Source organism: Pogoniulus pusillus, chromosome 13, assembly GCF_015220805.1.
Source record: "Pogoniulus pusillus isolate bPogPus1 chromosome 13, bPogPus1.pri, whole genome shotgun sequence".
Lineage (NCBI taxonomy): Eukaryota > Metazoa > Chordata > Aves > Piciformes > Lybiidae > Pogoniulus > Pogoniulus pusillus.
This window is the reverse complement of record NC_087276.1, coordinates 4,693,529-4,712,050: the sequence shown is the minus strand read 5'-3', so window position 1 is coordinate 4,712,050 and position 18,522 is coordinate 4,693,529. Positions and strand designations below refer to the sequence as shown.

General features: G+C 45.7%; 1 protein-coding gene across 1 annotated transcript in view; it reads right to left on the bottom strand.

The window, feature by feature from the left end:
• COL4A3 (collagen type IV alpha 3 chain) overlaps positions 1–18,522 on the bottom strand; it is a 101,626-nt gene that overhangs the window by 71,094 nt on the left and 12,010 nt on the right. The window contains exons 2-8 of the mRNA XM_064152805.1: positions 11,063–11,119; positions 6,500–6,589; positions 6,015–6,059; positions 4,464–4,508; positions 3,051–3,113; positions 1,380–1,433; positions 49–75 (exon numbers count right to left, since the gene is read on the bottom strand). Coding sequence (XP_064008875.1) covers positions 49–75; positions 1,380–1,433; positions 3,051–3,113; positions 4,464–4,508; positions 6,015–6,059; positions 6,500–6,589; positions 11,063–11,119 — 381 coding nt within the window. The remainder of the gene's footprint in view (positions 1–48; positions 76–1,379; positions 1,434–3,050; positions 3,114–4,463; positions 4,509–6,014; positions 6,060–6,499; positions 6,590–11,062; positions 11,120–18,522) is intronic.

Genomic DNA, 18,522 nt, shown 5'->3' with positions numbered 1-18,522 from the left:
GGTTGTTCACCAATACCTATTTCACATAACATGGTGTAAACAACTGACCTTCTCTCCTTTGATGCCAGCAATACCCTAGGGAGAAGAACAATCTTATTACTAAAAGAAAGAGACAATGGTGAAAGGAACAGTCTGGATATTCGCTCAGCTCAGTGCTCCTAAGTGACTTCATGGTCATAGTGTACAGCCAGGTACAGGTTTACTGTGCCAGACCTCAAATCAAGAAGAATGGGCATATTGTTAACCACTAGTCTGGTCTCAGACTTACAGCTCCACAAGTTGTGGAAGCAGAAGAGTTTGGAAGCCTGATCTTCACAAATAAAAGTCAGGAGAACTGCTTAAGCAAATATCACATTTAGAAGTTACTAGATTTGGTCCACTGTAACCTGACAGCATTCCTTTGCCAATTGCCAAGAAGCTGCTTTTACAAAGCACAACTTTACAGACATAAAAGAAATCCTAGAGTTAAACCACTGCACCCAGAAATTTTGCTTTTAATTCCTGCTTCTTACTGAAATAATTAGGCCATGTCCCCAAATATGTTTAGGTATGAATTGAAACTGCAATATATTAATATATATTGGACACTGTCTCAGTTCTAATTTAAACTCCCAGAGACTCAAATAAATTTGATAGAACCAAGTAACAATTTATAGAGTGCCCTTCCCTCTCTTCCCTTCTTTCCCTAATGAAAGGAATTAGATGGAGAGAGAGGAAAAGGTAGGCACAGACAAACAAATAAATCTCACCCGATTTGGAAGTTAAAAAGAAGAAAAAGTTTAACAGTAAATTCAAAAGGTATCTGAGGTAAGGAAGTTACAAAGGTATAGGGAAGGGAAAGCAAATACAAAATGTGTAGATACAACCAGATTTTGGTGGTGATGGCTTTGTCCACCTCGTGGGTGATGGCCACATGGTGAAACAAAGAGCACCAGGAACAGTATGGTGATGCTGGTAAGCAGGGAGCAGCACAGAGAAAGGGAGGAAACAGGAAGTCTCCCTGCTTTTATGGGTCTCTAGACAAGAAGAGGGAGTGAGCTAAACCATCACCTGGTGGTGTTCAGACCCACCCCTGGGGAGGGGTCAAGACCACCTAGGGTTAGGTTCAAGGTTACTCTCCCTGAAAGGTTAACCCTATACCTTTAGAGATGCAAGTATCCCTCAAGACACTGAAGAGCTAACACCAGGCAATGAAACTGCATGCACTTGTTGGTAAAACATCACTTTCAACTTTGGCTTCTTTACCAAACAGATTTCACATTAAGAAAATATTTGAGCTGTGGTCAACACCAGCTAATGTGAGGCCCTACACTCTTTCAGTGCATGGCTGTAAGCTGCAGAAATAAATGCACAAAGGAATGAAATTCACAGATACCTACTGGGACACCTGGAGCACCTCTTCTGCCAGGAGGACCTGGAAATCCTTGATCACCCTGAAAGCAGTAACAGTGGCCATGAGTGCATATGATTGTTTATTAGTTGGATTAATTTTAGCAATCTGATTACAAAAGAAGTTATGTCATCATACTAAAACTGGAGCTGCATTACCACTGTGTTTGCTGAAAGAGGCACAGCCTCATCTTTCTCCATTTAAAGTGCTTGAACACATCCAGAGAAGGGCACCAAGGCTGGTGAGGGGGCTGGAGCACAGCCCTGTGAGGAGAGGCTGAGGGAGTTGGGGGTGTGCAGCCTGCAGAAGAGGAGGCTCAGGGCAGACCTCATTGCTGTCTACAACTACCTGAAGGGAGGTTGTAACCAGGCGGGGTTGGTCTCTTCTGCCAGGCACTCAGGGACAGAAAAAGGGGACACAGCCTCAAGCTGTGCCAGGGAAAGTTCAGGCTGGATGTTAAGAAGAAGTTCTACATGGAAAGAGTGACTGGCATTGGAATGCCAATTGCCAGGGTTGGATGCCTGGGGAGGTGGTGAAGTCTCCATCCCTGGAGGTGTTTAAGAGGGGGCTGGAAGAGGCATTAGTGACATGGTTTAGTTAATTAGAAGGTGTTAGGTGACAGGTTGGACTCAATGATCTCAAAGGTCTTTTCCAACCCTGTTGGAAATTCTGTGATTCTGTGCCTATCCCAGGCACTTAGCTTTATTAGCTTTATTGGGTTTTATTGCAGGCTTACTGAGATGTATAAAAACAAAAGCAAAACATAGATAAGGGAGTCTCTCACTTCTCTTGCTTCTGCTGGGGAACTGGCTAAGCTGCATCCTACTCTCTAACCTCACTCTCCATTTTGGATGAATCCACTTTGCTTCCTAACCCCCCTGGCTGAACCTCCATTCTTTCTTGGGACTGGGGTAAGGTTGAGAGGGGCAGGGGGAAGGTGAAGGGGTGGTTGAGAGCCCCTCCTGGGGACTCAGGTTTCTGGGAGGGCTGTTGTGCTTCTATATTACCTTTTATCTTGTCTATTTCTGTCTATAACTGCATATACTGTAACTATCTGCTTGTCTATTGTGCCAGCTGTAACTATAAGCTTCATTTGCATTTCCAGAGCTGGCTGAGTTTAGTCTGGGTGATTTCAAAAGTGGAGGGTGGGGGGGGGAGGGGGCAGGGAACACCCAAACCATCACAATAGTAGTCATTCCTCTGACTTCTGAATGTTGGAAATATTTGCTCATAAAGCAAAGGAAACCAAGTCAATCTATAACTTAACCTTCCTCCTTTTAACTGCTTTCAGAGCTTCTGAATTGTCAGCTGCAAGTTTGCAGTGAAATGAATTATCTGTCACTTCTATGATTCGTTTCAACTTGTGTCAACCTGTTGGACAAAACTGATTAGGCCTTTTGCATTTAATAAAATTGGTAATTGCTAAGAACATCATTCTTAACTTTACAGCAGAGACCTGCTGTTATTGAAGTACCTCTCTTACACAAAAAAAAGCAACACTTTTATTTCCTCTGCCCTTCATTTTTTTTCCTAGTTGCTAAGGTCACAAAAGAAAACAAATCAAAGTTGTTGTGTATCAGGGGGAAATTTCAGAATGTTTTTTTGTCCATTCCCAAGCATAGCCAAACACAATCTCTGTAAGAGTCAGGTTGCTTTGTACCTTCGTGCCGTTGCATCCCGGAACACCCAAGCGCCCAGGAGGACCGACACTTCCTGGCTGCCCCTACAAAGAAGCAGAACATTGACACATTCTTTGCTTTTGCATGTTCATGTTGTGGTAGGCCTGATAGGCCCTAAATAGGCTTACACATGTCCTGCCTTGCCTAGGCATGTTTTTCTGCTCCACCAGAGAGGCAAGCATGGAAATGGACACAAAAGGACCTGGAGCCACTGAGTCTGGCCTGCCCAGGGCCCTGTGGTAAGGTACACACACTTAGCTTGTGCCTGCCTAGTGCAAGGCCTGAGCTTTGCCCAAGTTAGGGAAAAGTGAGCCTGTGGCTTTGCCTAATATGGTAAGGTTTGGCTAACTGCCATCCTGACTGGCTACTCTGTGTCCAAAGGGCAATTAATCTTGGCCCACACTGATAAAAGCAGATATGCAGGTGAACAACCTGCTTTGCTTCCCTGCTTTGCTTCCCTGCTCTTTGCTGTGCTCTCTCTGCTGTGCCCAGCCCTGCTGCTGTTGCACACTGCCTTATTGCTGCCTGCTAAACTCCACTGCTGCCAGTTACCAGGAGCAGACCCTGGATGCCTGCACATGATCAGTCTGTGTGGTCAGTGTGACATCCTGCTGAGACTGCACAACACTCTGAAAGCTCTGCTTAGCAGTCCTGGACATATACACAGATCATCTAGAGGAAGCCAGCAGACAAGGTCAGAGATTGTCTGCATCCTTTCCCCAGAAGCTGGGAAGATTCAAGCCTCAACGTCCAACAAGACAGAGTCCCCTGAAAGCATGTGGGCACTGCCTGGACTGTGGCTAGCCCCTGTGAGTGGGTAATAATAATAATCTGTGAGTAAATGCTTAAATGCCTCTTTGTAATTCTCTACTGCTTTCTGCCATAGAACAGAAAGAGCTTAAGCCCAGCTACTGGGCGAGCAGCACACTGACTGCTAGTGGTATTTGACCATGGGAATCTTCTCTTCCAGTTTAATTAAATATACATATGTATATTGCTGGTTATTACTAGATCTAGATATTATCCACAGAATGTTTCCATGACTGTGTAAGATCCAAAATATTATTAAAACTAGTGGTCAGGGGTGGTAGAGTTGAGTATCAACATTAATAAACAATATCAATTTTGGAAAACATCAATTAATTCTCATGTTCATTACTGTCTACAGCAACACTGAATGAGTTTGTGTGGGAGCAGTGTTTCACAAGCCTTGACAGATTACAACGTGTTCTTAAATCATTACAAGCAGTAGTAACTACTGACGTGGAGATTTTTATCTCTAGGCTAACTGACAGAGGCAGTGCTGGTGTGGAGATTAGAGTGAGCACATGGAGCTAAGGATAACTGTATGCTGAAGGCTGTAGAAATGGTTAAATCAGTTTCATTTTACTTACTGGAAGGCCAGGGGGACCTGAAAATCCAGGTATTCCTGGGGCTCCCTAATGATATAAAAACAGAGAAATAATAGCATAACTATCAAACTGGTTAGACCACACCTTGAGTCCTGTGTTCAGTTCTGGGCCCCCCAGTTTAGGAGGGACATTGAGATGCTTGAGCGTGTCCAGAGAAGGGCGACGAGGCTGGGGAGAGGCCTTGAGCACAGCCCTACGAGGAGAGGCTGAGGGAGCTGGGATTGGTTAGCCTGGAGAAGAGGAGGCTCAGGGGAGACCTCATTGCTGTCTACAACTACCTGAAGGGTGGTTGTGGCCAGGAGGAGGTTGCTCTCTTCTCTCAAGTGGCCAGCACCAGAACGAGAGGACGCAGCCTCAGGCTGTGCCAGGGGAAATTTAGGCTGGAGGTGAGGAGAAAGTTCTTCCCTGAGAGAGTCATTGGACACTGGAATGGGCTGCCCGGGGAGGTGGTGGAGTCGCCGTCCCTGGGGCTGTTCAAGGCAGGACTGGACGTGGCACTTGGTGCCATGGTTTAGCCTTGAGCTCTGTGGTAAAGGGTTGGACTTGATGATCTGTGAGGTCTCTTCCAACCTTGGTGATACTGTGATACGTGATGTAGCTCTTCTCATGATCACATTCACAAGGGGGATGACTACAAGTATGATTCTATCTAAAGACCATTTCTTCCTTAACCTTCTGGCTGCAAACCACGTATAAGGGTAGCTTATGCAGAGAGACAGAACACACCCCAAAGAAACTCTTAATGGAATTCTAGTCTGACTTTCTCATAGCATACCCTGTTGGGTACAGTAAAATTAAATACAGTGGTTTTATACAATTGTCTGACTGCGGTACAGCTATTGGAAATTGAAATAGTGGAACATGAGCCATGGACAGGTGAGAGTTCATGAGCTCAGTAAGTTCTGAGTTAAAGTGGAAGGTTGGAAAGACCTTAGAGAATGATGTAACAAATATAAACAAATGTAAGGCTGGAGCCTGTGGTTTTCACCTGTCTCTGCTGACAGAATGCTTAGACACAATACATGTGTTGCTGAGAGAATGTGAAGAATGTCTATGCTAATTAGTGTGTAATCCTAATGCAAATGTATGTAACCAATTAGTGTAACATGATTTGTAACCCTGTTATGTAGCCTTCTGATAGAAAGTATATAAGCCCACGCTTGGGGTGCAATAAACTGGATTGGAACTTGCTTATCACAGTACCACCAAGGTTGGAAGAGACCTCATAGATCATCAGGTCCAACCCTTTACCACAGAGCTCAAGGCTAGACATTAAGCCTTCTCCCTGTCTCTTACCCTATTAGCCATGGTAATCAGCCTGTGGCAATACCCCAGTACTAAAAACATACAACATGAACCTCACCCATAAAGTGTAGCAAAAAAGGAGAAAGTTCTAACAAATAGCTAATGAATATACACACACTCTGTCATCAGTGTTAAAGACCAGTCATCTATGATGTTTTCAGTTTCACAGACTGTGGAACTAAGCTGACATTTAACACATAAAAGTCTGTTTAAAATGTAAATACTTACTCGTATACCCTTGGGTCCAGCTAAGCCCCTAAGCCCTGGAGAGCCCTGCATCACAAAAGGGAAACAAGGCATTTCAATGAAACTGAGAAAAAGCACATCTCTCTCAAAAGAACATGAAATATTTTTACTACTAGCATGTGCACATGAAGCCATACAAACCAATCAGTGGTTTGAAGACACTAAAGCAAACGAGCATTTAAAACAAGATGTATAAATGCTGCCATTTTGCCCTCCTTTTTGATGTCATAGGGAATATAGGATTGAGTCACACTTTGGGTTGAAAGGGACATATTGACATCAGCTACTTCAATCCAGTCACAAATGACAACTGCAGCTGGTGACCACACAATATCATCTTCCTCACCAACAGAAGACTTTGAAACAGGTTCTGGTTTGGTTTTTGGAATAGAATTGTTTATCAAGTCATAGCTCACTTCACAGTCAAGCACAGTAGTCTCTCTCTGTCTGTCACACACTCTTCCTACCTTTGGGCCCTGTGGCCCTGGAGGCCCTTCTGGACCAGGAAAGCCTTGATGACCAGGTGGACCTGGAATACCTGGAAAGCCTTTTTCACCCTGTAAACATTAAGAAAATGAAGTTCTTACTATAGCAAATTTCAGTCTTCAATTGATCATAATGAAATTGCAAGCCTTATCTTGATTAAAGCGATTCAAGCCTAGAAACAGTGTCAGAGCTCTTTAGAGAGCAGCAATTTAGTGTGCTCCCTTCTACATCAGTGCAGAGCTTTTAGACTGCAAAGACAAGAGAGAAGAGGGTTATGGACCCTCCATCATTTTTCCTATTGCTTTATCACAGGAGATTCAGGCAAAAAAGCATGTGAAGTGTTGTTGTGCAGTTTGGGCATCTTACTATTTGATATACAAGATATGATCCAGAAGTCCTGGGGAAGCCAAACTACCTTGACTTATTTTCCCACCAATTCTCACCCCTTAAATTTCCACAAACTCACCAGGTTTCAAATAGCTTCTGTATTATAGAATCAACCTGGTTGGAAGAGACCTCCAAGCTCATCCAGTCCAACCTAGCACCCAGCCCTATCCAATCAACCAGACCATGGCACTAAGAGCCTCATCCAGGCTTTTCTTGAAGACCTCCAGGGATGGTGACTCCACCACCTCCCTGGGCAGGCTCAGGGGTGATCTCATTGCTCTCTACAACTACCTGAAGGGAAGTTGTAGCCAGGTGGGGTTAGTCTCTTCTCCCAGGCAACCAGCAACAGAAAAAGGGGACAAAGCCTCAAGCTGTGCCGGGCGAAGTATAGGTTGGATGTTAGGAGGAAGTTGTTGGCAGAGAGAGTGATTGGCATTGGAATGGGCTGCCCAGGGAGGTGGTGGAGTTGCCATCCCTGGAGATGTCCAGGAAAAGACTAGATTGGGCACTTAGTGCCATGGTCTAGTTGATTGGAGAGGGCTGGGTGCTAGGTTGGCCTGGATGATCTTGGAGCTCTCTTCCAACCTGGTTGATTCTCTGATTCTATTCTGTGAAAATAGAAATAGCAATATGAAGTGTCTGTGCGATAACCTGGATCATAAGTAGGCATAGTTCACAATATTGTGATGGTTTGGGAGTTACCTGCCCCCCACACTTAAGAAAATCACCCAGACTAGACTCAGCCAGCTGGAAGTTAAGGAACAAAGCTACTTTTACAGCTTAGCACAATATACAAGCAGAAATACACAAATATTTACAGTTATATACAAGTTAAAAGTAATACAGAAACACAACACCCCTCCCAGAACAACCAGATTGCCAGGAGGGTCCCTTACCCAAACCTCCATCCCCCACTCCCCACCTCTTTCCCTCCTATCAGAAGTAACCAGATCAACCCTAGTATATCTCACAAGATAAATCTGAAGAGATGGGTCAAAAAGATGACAAGGAGGTTAGAGGAAAAAGGTTTAGGTCTAATTGAAGAGTTAAGGCAGAGGCAACCACACAGACCAGATCACCAGAAAGAAGAAGCAGAACTGAGAGCTGAGCAGTGTGTGAGAAGTGAATATCTTATTGCCTAGTTGCGTTTCTCAGCAGAAGAATGAGGGATATAGATTACTGTCGGGGTTTTTCTTTCCTTTCTTCTCACAGCCAAGGATTTAATTTCTCTCAGTAAAATATTCCAATTAGCCTCAAACCAACACAAACAGCAAATTGTTTGTTTAATCCCCCAGCATCCTGAGAGAGGCACATAAAGTTACAGCTGTACCAAGAGTACTTGAGTACAAGCACCTTGAGTACTGCGTCCAATTTTGGGCTCCTCAATTCAAGAGAGATGTTGAGGTACTGGAAAGTGTCCAGAGAAGGGCAATGAAGCTGGTCAGGGGCCTGGAGCACAGCCCTGTGAGAAGAGGCTGAGGGAGCTGGGGGTGTGCAGCCTGCAGAAGAGGAGGCTCAGGGCAGACCTCATTGCTGTCTACAGCTACCTGAAGGGAGGTTGTAGCCAGGTGGGGTTGGTCTCTTCTGCCAGGCAAGCAGCAACAGAACAAGGGGACACAGCCTCAAGTTGTGCCAGGGGAGGTCTAGGCTGGATGTTAGGAGGAAGTTGTTGTCAGAGAGAGTGATTGGCATTGGAATGGGCTGCCCAGGGAGGTGGTGGAGTCACTGTCCCTGGAGGTGTCCAGGAAAAGACTGGCTGGGGCACCTAGTGCCATGGTCTAGTTGGTTGGATAGATCTGGGTGCTAGGTTGGACTGGATGATCTTGGAGGTCTTTTCCAGTCTGGTTGATTCTATGATTCTAAGAGGTGCCACCAGAGGGAGTACGGTGCCGATGCACACGGGGAAAGCGAAGCAGTCGACTTTGCTCCACGGACCTTGCTGCTCTCTCGCTCGGAGGTTTTCCTGCAGCCCTAAGTATTCTCCGTTCCCACTCACAGAACTCTGTTTCAATAACGAACATACCCCAGAGAATTTTTGCCCATCTTTGAATCTTTTTTTTCCCTAAAACCAAGGCCAGCAGCTTTTACTGTGGTGCAATGTGACATTTTTTTCATGGTACTAAAAGCCCAGGAGGGAAGTTGTGAGTAATTCCTCAGCAGTCAGATGCATTGAGCAGTGAGACCAAGCACTGACTTGTGGAATCTCTTGCTAATGTTTAGCACGGCTGCCACTGTGCCCACAGCTAGCTCGAATTAAGCCATGCCTTCTTTATAATGCCCCTTTCATTGGTGAATCAGCTGGAGTTTGAAGGAATTTTTGGCATTTGTGTAATTCAGGTTTGTCTAAAAGCCGCTGCGAGGCTCTGCCAAGCTGCTGTTGGCAAGAGGCAAAGCTGCAGCTCGGTTCTTTTGATGGATTCAATGCTGCTCCCTCGCTGCTGCCAAGGTGTTTGGGAGCAGGACCCAGAAACTCATCCCCTGTCTCAGGCTGCAGATTTGTCTGTCTGGCTTGGAACACAAACATTATAAGGAGAGGCTGAGGGAGCTGGGGTTGTGCAGCCTGCAGAAGAGGAGGCTCAGGGGTGACCTCATTGCTGTCTGCAACTACCTCAAGGGAGGTTGCAGCCAGGTGGGAGTTGGTCTCTTCTGCCAGACAACCAGCAACAGAACAAGGGGACACAGTCTCAAGCTGTGCCAGGGGAGGTGTGGGCTGGATGTTAGGAGGAAACTCTCAAAAGAGAGAGTGATTTGTCACTGGGATGGGCTGCCCAGGGAGGTGGTGGAGTTGCTGTCCCTGAAGGTGTTGAAGCAAAGCCTGGCTGAGGCACTTAGTTCCATGGTCCAGATGACTGGATAGGACTGGGTGTTAGGTTGGCCTGGATGATTTTGGAGGTCTCTTCCAACCTGGTTGATTCTATGATCCCAGTGCACACAGCTTTTCTTCAAGAGCAGGACAAGGGTGAGGATGAGTAAGGTCCAGAGACAGAAAGAGGGAAGCACTGAACATGACATTCTTGGTAGCAGTCTGAAAGCTGTGACACAAGAGCTGCTGCCACAGTAATGGTATTTGTGGGCATTTTATAGGAGTCAGGAGACTTAGTGCTTCAACCAGTGGTTCTGTTGGTGGTGCTCAAACATGTGATGAAAAAAATATACATTTTATATATATATATGTATATATATCACATATATATGGCATATATACATATAACATATGTAATATGTGATTAAATATACATATATTTATATCACACACACACATATAAATGTGATTAAAAATATATGTGTGTATCATAGAATCAACAAGGTTGGAAGAGACCTCCAAGATCATCCAGTCCAACCTAGCACCCAGCCCTAGCCAATCAACCAGACCATGGCACTAAGTGCCTCAGCCAGGCTTTTCTTGAAGACCTCCAGGCACAGTGACTCCACCACCAACCTGGGCAGCCCATTCCAATGCCAATCACTCTCTCTGCCAACAACTTCCTCCTAACATCCAGCATAGACCTCCCCTGCGACAACTTGAGACTGTGTCCCCTTGTTCTGTTGCTGGTTGCCTGACAGAAGAGCCCAACCTCACTTGGCTACAGCCTCCCTTCAGGTAGTTGTAGACAGCAATGAGGTCACCACTGAGCCTCCTCTTCTCCAGGCTAAACAATCCCAGCTTCCTCAGCCTCTCCTCATAGGGTTTATGTGTATATATATATATATATATGGTTAAAATATACATATATATTTCTATGTATATCACATATACATATGTGAGGCACTTAGTGCCATGGTTTAGTTGACTGGATAGGGCTGGGGGATGGGTTGGACTGGATGAGCTTGGAGGTCTCCTCCAATCTGGTTGATTCTGTGATTTTTATATATATATATATATATATATATATGTATGTGTGTGCATATATATTTATATATATGTTTTTTATATATATATATATATATGTTTAAGTCTCCTTAGTTAAACAGTGTCCCCAGCGTTATTTTAACAAGAGTTTTTTAAGGTAATAACATTTCTATCAGAATTCACTGTAGTACCTGTTGATGGACTATTATCACATAACAAATTCACTCACTGCCTCAACTCAGCTGGTGTATTAACAACTTCCAGGTATAAGCTCATCTTCACAGTGGAAAAATGTCTTTGTTCTTACCTTACTCCCTTTCATGCCATGGCAGAAGCAGGGACTTTTAACTTTGCACACACAGCTCTGGAAGAAAGGCAAAAAAAAAGGTCAATAAAAACATTCTTTTTGTTTGGTGAGGGACAATTGTGATCTGAGGGGTTTTAGCAAAGTAGTTATTTCACAGACAATACAACTGAAAAAAACCAGTGTTCTTGAAGAGTGCTTCATTCTCAGCAGTGTTAAAGAGCTCATGATTCCTCTGCGCTGTCTTTTGGGATAAATCACAGTATCACAGTCTCACAGTATCACCAAGGTTGGAAGAGACCTCACAGATCATCAAGTCCAACCCTTTTTTTTACCACAGAGCTCAAGGCTAGACCATGGCACCAAGTGCCACGTCCAATCCTGCCTTGAACAGCTCCAGGGACGGCGACTCCACCACCTCCCCGGGCAGCCCATTCCAGTGTCCAATGACTCTCTCAGGGAAGAACTTTCTCCTCACCTCCAGCCTAAATTTCCCCTGGCGCAGCCTGAGGCTGTGTCCTCTTGTTCTGGTGCTGGCCACCTGAGAGAAGAGAGCAACCTCCTCCTGGCCACAACCACCCCTCAGGTAGTTGTAGACAGCAATAAGGTCTCCCCTGAGCCTCCTCTTCTCCAGGCTAACCAATCCCAGCTCCCTCAGCCTCTCCTCGTAGGGCTGTGCTCAAGGCCTCTCCCCAGCCTCGTTGCCCTTCTCTGGACACGCTCAAGCATCTCAATGTCCCTCCTAAACTGGGGGGCCCAGAACTGAACACAGCACTCAAGGTGAGGTCTAACCAGTGCAGAGTACAGGGGCAGAATGACCTCCCTGCTCCTGCTGACCACACCATTCCTGATGCAGGCCAGGATGCCACTGGCTCTCTTGGCCACCTGGGCACACTGCTGGCTCATAAGGGCACTGGGTTAATTTTATCACTGGGATAAAGGACAAGAAGCCATGCCTAACACCACCAAGTGCTAAGTGCCAAATGCAAGCATTTGGACTAGCTTAACTAAACCTTGCCTATTCTTTAAAATAGAAACATACATAAATACTGATAGTGGCTGAGGTTACAGTGCTAGTATTGTTAACAGATTATTTTATGACCTTTTGTGATTGTGCTCACCTCCTGACCTTAGCTCCCAGTACCTAATACAATTACAAAGGACCCTCAGCTTGGTTGTTTCTTAATTCTGGAGGCTGTCTGAAACGAGCTGGATGGCAGTGGGTGCCCTCACACAGGGATGTTTCCATATTCCTGCAGCAAGTCTTGGCCTGTTGCTGCTATCAGCATGTTTGTATCTTCATGTGAGACGGGAGTTCAAAGCATCTACATATCTCTGAGTCTGTGATGTCTGTGGCCTCTGCTGACAGAGGCAGCAAGACAGCTGTTTACTAAACATGTGTACATCTGGGAGCAGCTACACTTTGGAAAACCTCAATTATTTAATCATGAGGAGATAGTCAGGTTTTTATTGTCCACACAAGTGAAAAACCAAGCAGCTCAACCAAGGACATTCAGTATGCAACTGGACAAACAGAATGACTCAATTATCTCACTCAAGCTCTAGGCAGTGCTGGTAGCAGGGCTCAGCAGAGCTGCAAAGCCCATCTGAGCTCCTGGGTGGCATAACAACACTTAACCCTCTGTGCTGTCTTTCTGCTCCCACTGGCCTGCACTCAGTACCTGAGCTAGCCCAGTCCAGCCCATCTGGGATAACTCTGCCAAGGACTCTTCTATACTTGTGTGGACATAGCCTGTTTCAGTGCAGTGGAGGACAAAAACCATAATCCTTTGTTAACACAAGTATTATACATACTGAAATACCACTGGGCTTATTTGAAGCCACCTGTTTCACAGAGATGTGGAGTAAACTGCATTTATTGCCCTTCTTTATATACTTAAATTCTTTCCATTGCTTTTGAAGCTCTTGCTGAATGATTTTTTTCAACTGTACCTCTGCAAATAAGGGTTATTTAATAGCTGACTTTAGTACACATGTTTAGACAGTAACCATATATTATGTTGTAGCTCTGTGAAATCTATCAGCCTAGCACTGGAATATCTGAATTCACTAAAGAAGCTAAATGACAGCTATCTTAAGCCTTCAGGTACAAATGCAGAGCTAAAGTGACATATCTCAAACATGTTTTGGAATAGACAACCAATTTTCTTTTTACTGCTCTATAACATTACTGTCCACCCCAAAATACTCTTTTCAAAACAAGTAGAAGCATAGAATCAGTCAGGATTGGAAAGGACCACAAGGATCATTCAGTTCCAACCCCCCTGCCATTGGCAGGGACACTCTACCCTAGATCAGGCTGCCCATAGCCCCATCCAGCCCGGCCTTAAACACCTCCAGGCACTCTCATACTCAACAACTTCCTCCTCACATCCAGCCTGAACCCATCCATCTCCAGCTTCACTCCATTCTCCCCAGTCCTGTCACTCCCTGAGAGCCTGAAAAGTCCTTCCCCAGCATTTTTGTAGGCCCCCTTCAGATACTGAAAGGCTACAAGAAGGTCACCTGGGAGCCTCCTCTGCTCCAGCCTGCACAGCCCCAACTCTTTCAGTCTGTGCTCAAAGCAGAGCTGCTGCAGCCTCTGAGCATCCTCATGGCCCTTCTCTGGACACACTCCAGCAAGTTCACATCCTTCTTGTAATGAGGGCTCCAGAATTGGATGCAGTACTCCAGGTGACATAGGCATTGGTGCTTGTCTGCTAGGTAGTGTTAACAGTGATAACCTTTCAATGTTTAGCATCCCAAAGAATGATGCCAATTCGGTTTGAAACTGATTGGAATACCTTAATGAGAAAAATAAGATTATAAGCTGTGATCACAATGGTGATGTCTGCTTCACTTAGAGGTTTGCTGAGACATATAAAAACAAGGACACAAACACATGCTGGAGTTAATGCTGAGTCTCCATAAGCACAGTTAGAATTTTCCTGTTTTCATTTTCCTATTTTTCCAAGTTCTGATTGTTTCAACTGTTTAACTCCATGTTCATCAATACCCCTGGTACAATTACTTCCAAAGAATCTCAGGGAATTTTCCCAGTTTTAAAAAATATGAATAATAAAAACTAATCTTCCCACAGAAATTAATATTCATAATCCATAACCAATTATTGATTTCCACCACAACATGGGGCTCGGACCCACGACCCTGGGATTAAGAGCTGAGCCAACTGAGCTAGCCAGGCTAGCAGGAGTCTTAAATTGCAGGCACTGCCTGTTACTGCTGCACAGGGCTCATGAGTGGCTCAAGTTATGATGTTCCTAAGGTTTGCATATGGAAATTGTAACTTACTTGCAAGATCTATGAGACCCATCTCCTCAGCAATCACAGTATCACCAAGGTTGGAAGAGACCTCACAGATCATCAAGTCCAACCCTTTATCACAGAGCTCAAGGCTAGACCATGGCACCAAGTGCCACGTCCAATCCTGCCTTGAACAGCTCCAGGGACGGCGACTCCACCACCTCCCCGGGCAGCCCATTCCAGTGTCCAATGACTCTCTCAGTGAAGAACTTTCTCCTCACCTCCAGCCTAAATCTCCCCTGGCGCAGCCTGAGGCTGTGTCCTCTTGTTCTGGTGCTGGCCACCTGAGAGAAGAGAGCAACCTCCTCCTGGCCACAACCACCCCTCAGGTAGTTGTAGACAGCAATAAGGTCTCCCCTGAGCCTCCTCTTCTCCAGGCTAACCAATCCCAGCTCCCTCAGCCTCTCCTCGTAGGGCTGTGATCAAGGCCTCTCCCCAGCCTCGTTGCCCTTCTCTGGACATGCTCAAGCATCTCAATGTCCCTCCTAAACTGGGGGGACCAGAAATGAACACAGCACTCAAGGTGTGGTCTGACCAGTGCAAAGTACAGGGGCAGAATGACCTCCCTGCTCCTGCTGGCCACACCATTCCTGATGCAGGCCAGGATGCCACTGGCTCTTTTGGCCACCTGGGCACACAGCTGGCTCATGTTCAGGTGGGTATCAATCAGCACCCTCAGATCCCTCTCTGTCTGGCTGCTCTCAGCCACTCCGACCCCAGCCTGTATCTCTGCATGGGGTTGCTGTGGCCAAAGTGCAGCACCCTGCACTTGGAGCTATTGAATGCCATCCCCTTGGGCTCTGCCCATCTGTCCAGGCGGTCAAGGTCCCGCTGCAGAGCCCTTCTGCCCTCCAACCCAGCCACATCTGCCCCCAGCTTGGTGTCATCTGCAAACTTGCCCTCATCCAGATCACCTATGAAGATGTTAAAGAGGATGGGGCCCAGCACTGATCCTTGAGGGACACTGCTAGTGACCGGCCACCAGCTGGATGTGGCAATCTCAGCTGCTAAAGCAAAGACTAGGCTTACAGGTTTAGTAGACACATGTTCAAGTCCAGGAAAGGTGCTGCTTACAATATCCCAGATTCCATGAGCTTCCTCAGTGTAACTGGCAGAATACTCAGGCTGACCATAAAGAGCTTAAACAGCTACAGCTGGCTTCTAATCATCCTAGTAGCAGTTATTTACAGATATTGCTACCTGTGAAAGTAAAGCTAGAAGCTGATTCTTCACAGTATTTGTACTCAAAGCCCTTTTCAGGACCTGTAGAGAAATCACCAGATGAAATTACACTCCTACAACAGATATAATCAGCAGAAGACTTGACACAGATAGACACAAGAAAAAACTTTCAAACTTCCAGTCAAAGAGAATTCCATGTGAAGTTAAATGCATGGGGAGGTAGAAACTTACAATGCTACACAACTAACCAAGGTTGTTAAACTATTTAAAGAGCGAGCCTTTGCTCTCCAAGGTGCCAGAACCCTTCCAATTTGCTATTAAGTAAGCTTTCAGATCACTTTAAGTCTCTTTGTGTAGGCATATGACTTTAAACAAAACTGAAAAGACTGAAGATGATTTTACATTACACAGTCAGTTAGCTGGAAAACACTAAGTGTTTTGGCAGAAGATTTTACATAAGATTTGATTATGCCTTCTCTAAAGGAGCTCTGAAACAAAAAATCGTTGCTCATTTACACTGTTACAGGTTTCCACGTCCTTGCAAGGTGCCTGCAGCTCCTTTACCAAAGGATTGTAACAAAACAGTAGTCTATTTCCAGTTGTGCCAGGACAGGTCTGGGCTGGATGTTAGGAGGAAGTTGTTGCCAGAGAGAGTGATTGGCATTGGAATGGGTTGCACAGGGAGGTGGTGGAGTCACTGTCCCTGGAGATGTTGAGGCAAAGCCTGGATAAGGCACTTAGTGCCATGATCTGCTTGACTGGATAGGGCTGGGTGCTAGGTTGGACTGGATGAGCTTGGAGGTCTCTTCCAACCTGGTTGATTCTATAAGGAAACTGAGTACGAGTTATTACCAGTGGAGCTGAAATGCAGGAACACAGTAATCTGCCTGCAGTGGGGCTGGAGTTCACACTTTTGGCCTGATTGGTCTTTCATCCAGTGAGTGAACTCCACTGATTCCAGAGGTAAATCCTGATTAACATACATGAAAGATGACTGTGAAATGTAAATAATGTTAAGATTAATTAAAAGCAGTGCAAGTGATACCCATTAATTGCTCTAGATAGCAGAACCAATCCAGGTGTCTTCTCTCAAGAGCTGTCACTGTCCTTCCCTCGCTGGTGCTTCTAAGAGCTGATCAGGCTTAAACTTATAGGATAGGGCTGGGTGCTAGGTTGGACTGGATGATCCTGGAATCAACCTGGTTGATTCTACTCTATTCTATATACATCTGCTTTTTTCCATTTGACTTTAATGTTTATTAACATCCCACCTACCCTTTGTTTTCTAACTTCACAGATTACTAAATTACAACTCCATCAAACTGTGTCACAAGCCTTGCTGGACAAGATCTGTTTTTCTGTAAGACTGTTTTTTTTTACCTTTCTCTTTTTCCATCTTTCTGCTTGTGATGGTTTAGGTATTCCCTGCCCCCCACACACTTTAGAAATCACCCAGACTAGACTCAGCCAGCTATGGAAATATGAATGAAGCTTATATTTACAGCTGGCATAATGTACAAGCAGATATTTACAGTATAAACAGTTATAGACAGAAATAGACAAGGTAAAAGGTAATACAGAAACACAACAGCCCTCCCAGAAACCTGAGTCCCCAGGAGGGGCTCTCAACCACCCCTTCACCTTCCCCCTACCCTTCTCAACCTTACCCCAGTCCCAAGGAAGAATGGAGGTTTGGCCAGGGGGTTAGGAAGCAAAGTGGATTAGTCCAAAACAGAGGGTGAAGTTAGAGAGATGCAGCTCAGCCAGCAATCCAAGTGAGGGTGATTACCTAATGGATTTATTTCTTGTTCCTACACCTCAGCAAGCCTGTGAGCGAAGTAGCCATCACCATTGTTTTCCTTCCACAGCCTGTAAGCTAGTTCTTCTCACCAAAACATTCTAGCCTGCTTCAAACTAGCACACTGCTCATGCAGTACAGCTATGCAGGTCATCACATCAGTCTTTCTAAAGTGAAAGCTAATTTCAATTCTCTATTCAGCTGATTGCCAGTTTTCTGTAATCTGTCATACTGCACTATTTACCAGGAGTTACACAGTAGTGAACCAGCTCCTTTAAGAGTCCAGACCATGACTTTCCAAGGGGTGCTGACACACTGAGATTTCAGAATTCTTCCTGTGCTCTCTCAGTGTAAAGAAATCACTTCACACATTCCAACGGCACCTATAAACTGCAGCTGAGCACATGGAATAATATTGCTCAAGCAGAATCATAGAATCAACCAGGTTGGAAGAGACCTCCAAGATCAGCCAGTCCAACCTAGCACCCAGCCCTAGCCAGTCAACCAGACCATGGCACCAAGTGCCTCAGCCAGGCTTTGCTTCAACACCTCCAGGGATGGTGTCTTCACTGTCCCTGGGCAGCCCATTCCAATGCCAATCACTCTCTCTGTGAAGAACTTCCTCCTAACATCCAGCGTAGACCTCCCCTGGCACAGCTTGGGACTGTGTCCCCTCCTTCTGTTGCTGTTTGCCTGGCAGAAGAGACCAACCCCACCTGGCTACCGCTTCCCTTCGGGTAGTTGTAGACAGCAATGAGGTCACCTCTGAGCCTCCTCTTCTCCAGGATAAACAACCCCAGCTCCCTCAGCCTCACCTCAGAGAGTTTGTGTTCCAGGCCTTTCGCCAGCTTTGCTGCCCTTCTCTGGACACCTTCCAGCACCTCAACATCTCTCTTGAACTGAGGAGCCCATAACTGGACACAGCACTCAAGGTGTGGCCTGAGCAGTGCTGAGCACAGGGGCAGAAGAACCTCCCTTGTCCTGCTGGCCACACTGCTCCTGAGCCAGCCCAGGATGCCATTGGCTCTGCTGCCCACCTGGGCACACTGCTGCCTCACCTTCAGCTACTGTCTATCAGTACCCCCAGGTCCCTTTCCTCCTGGCTGCTCTCAGCCACTCTGTCCCCAGCCTGTAGTGCTGCTTGGGGTTGTTGTGGCCA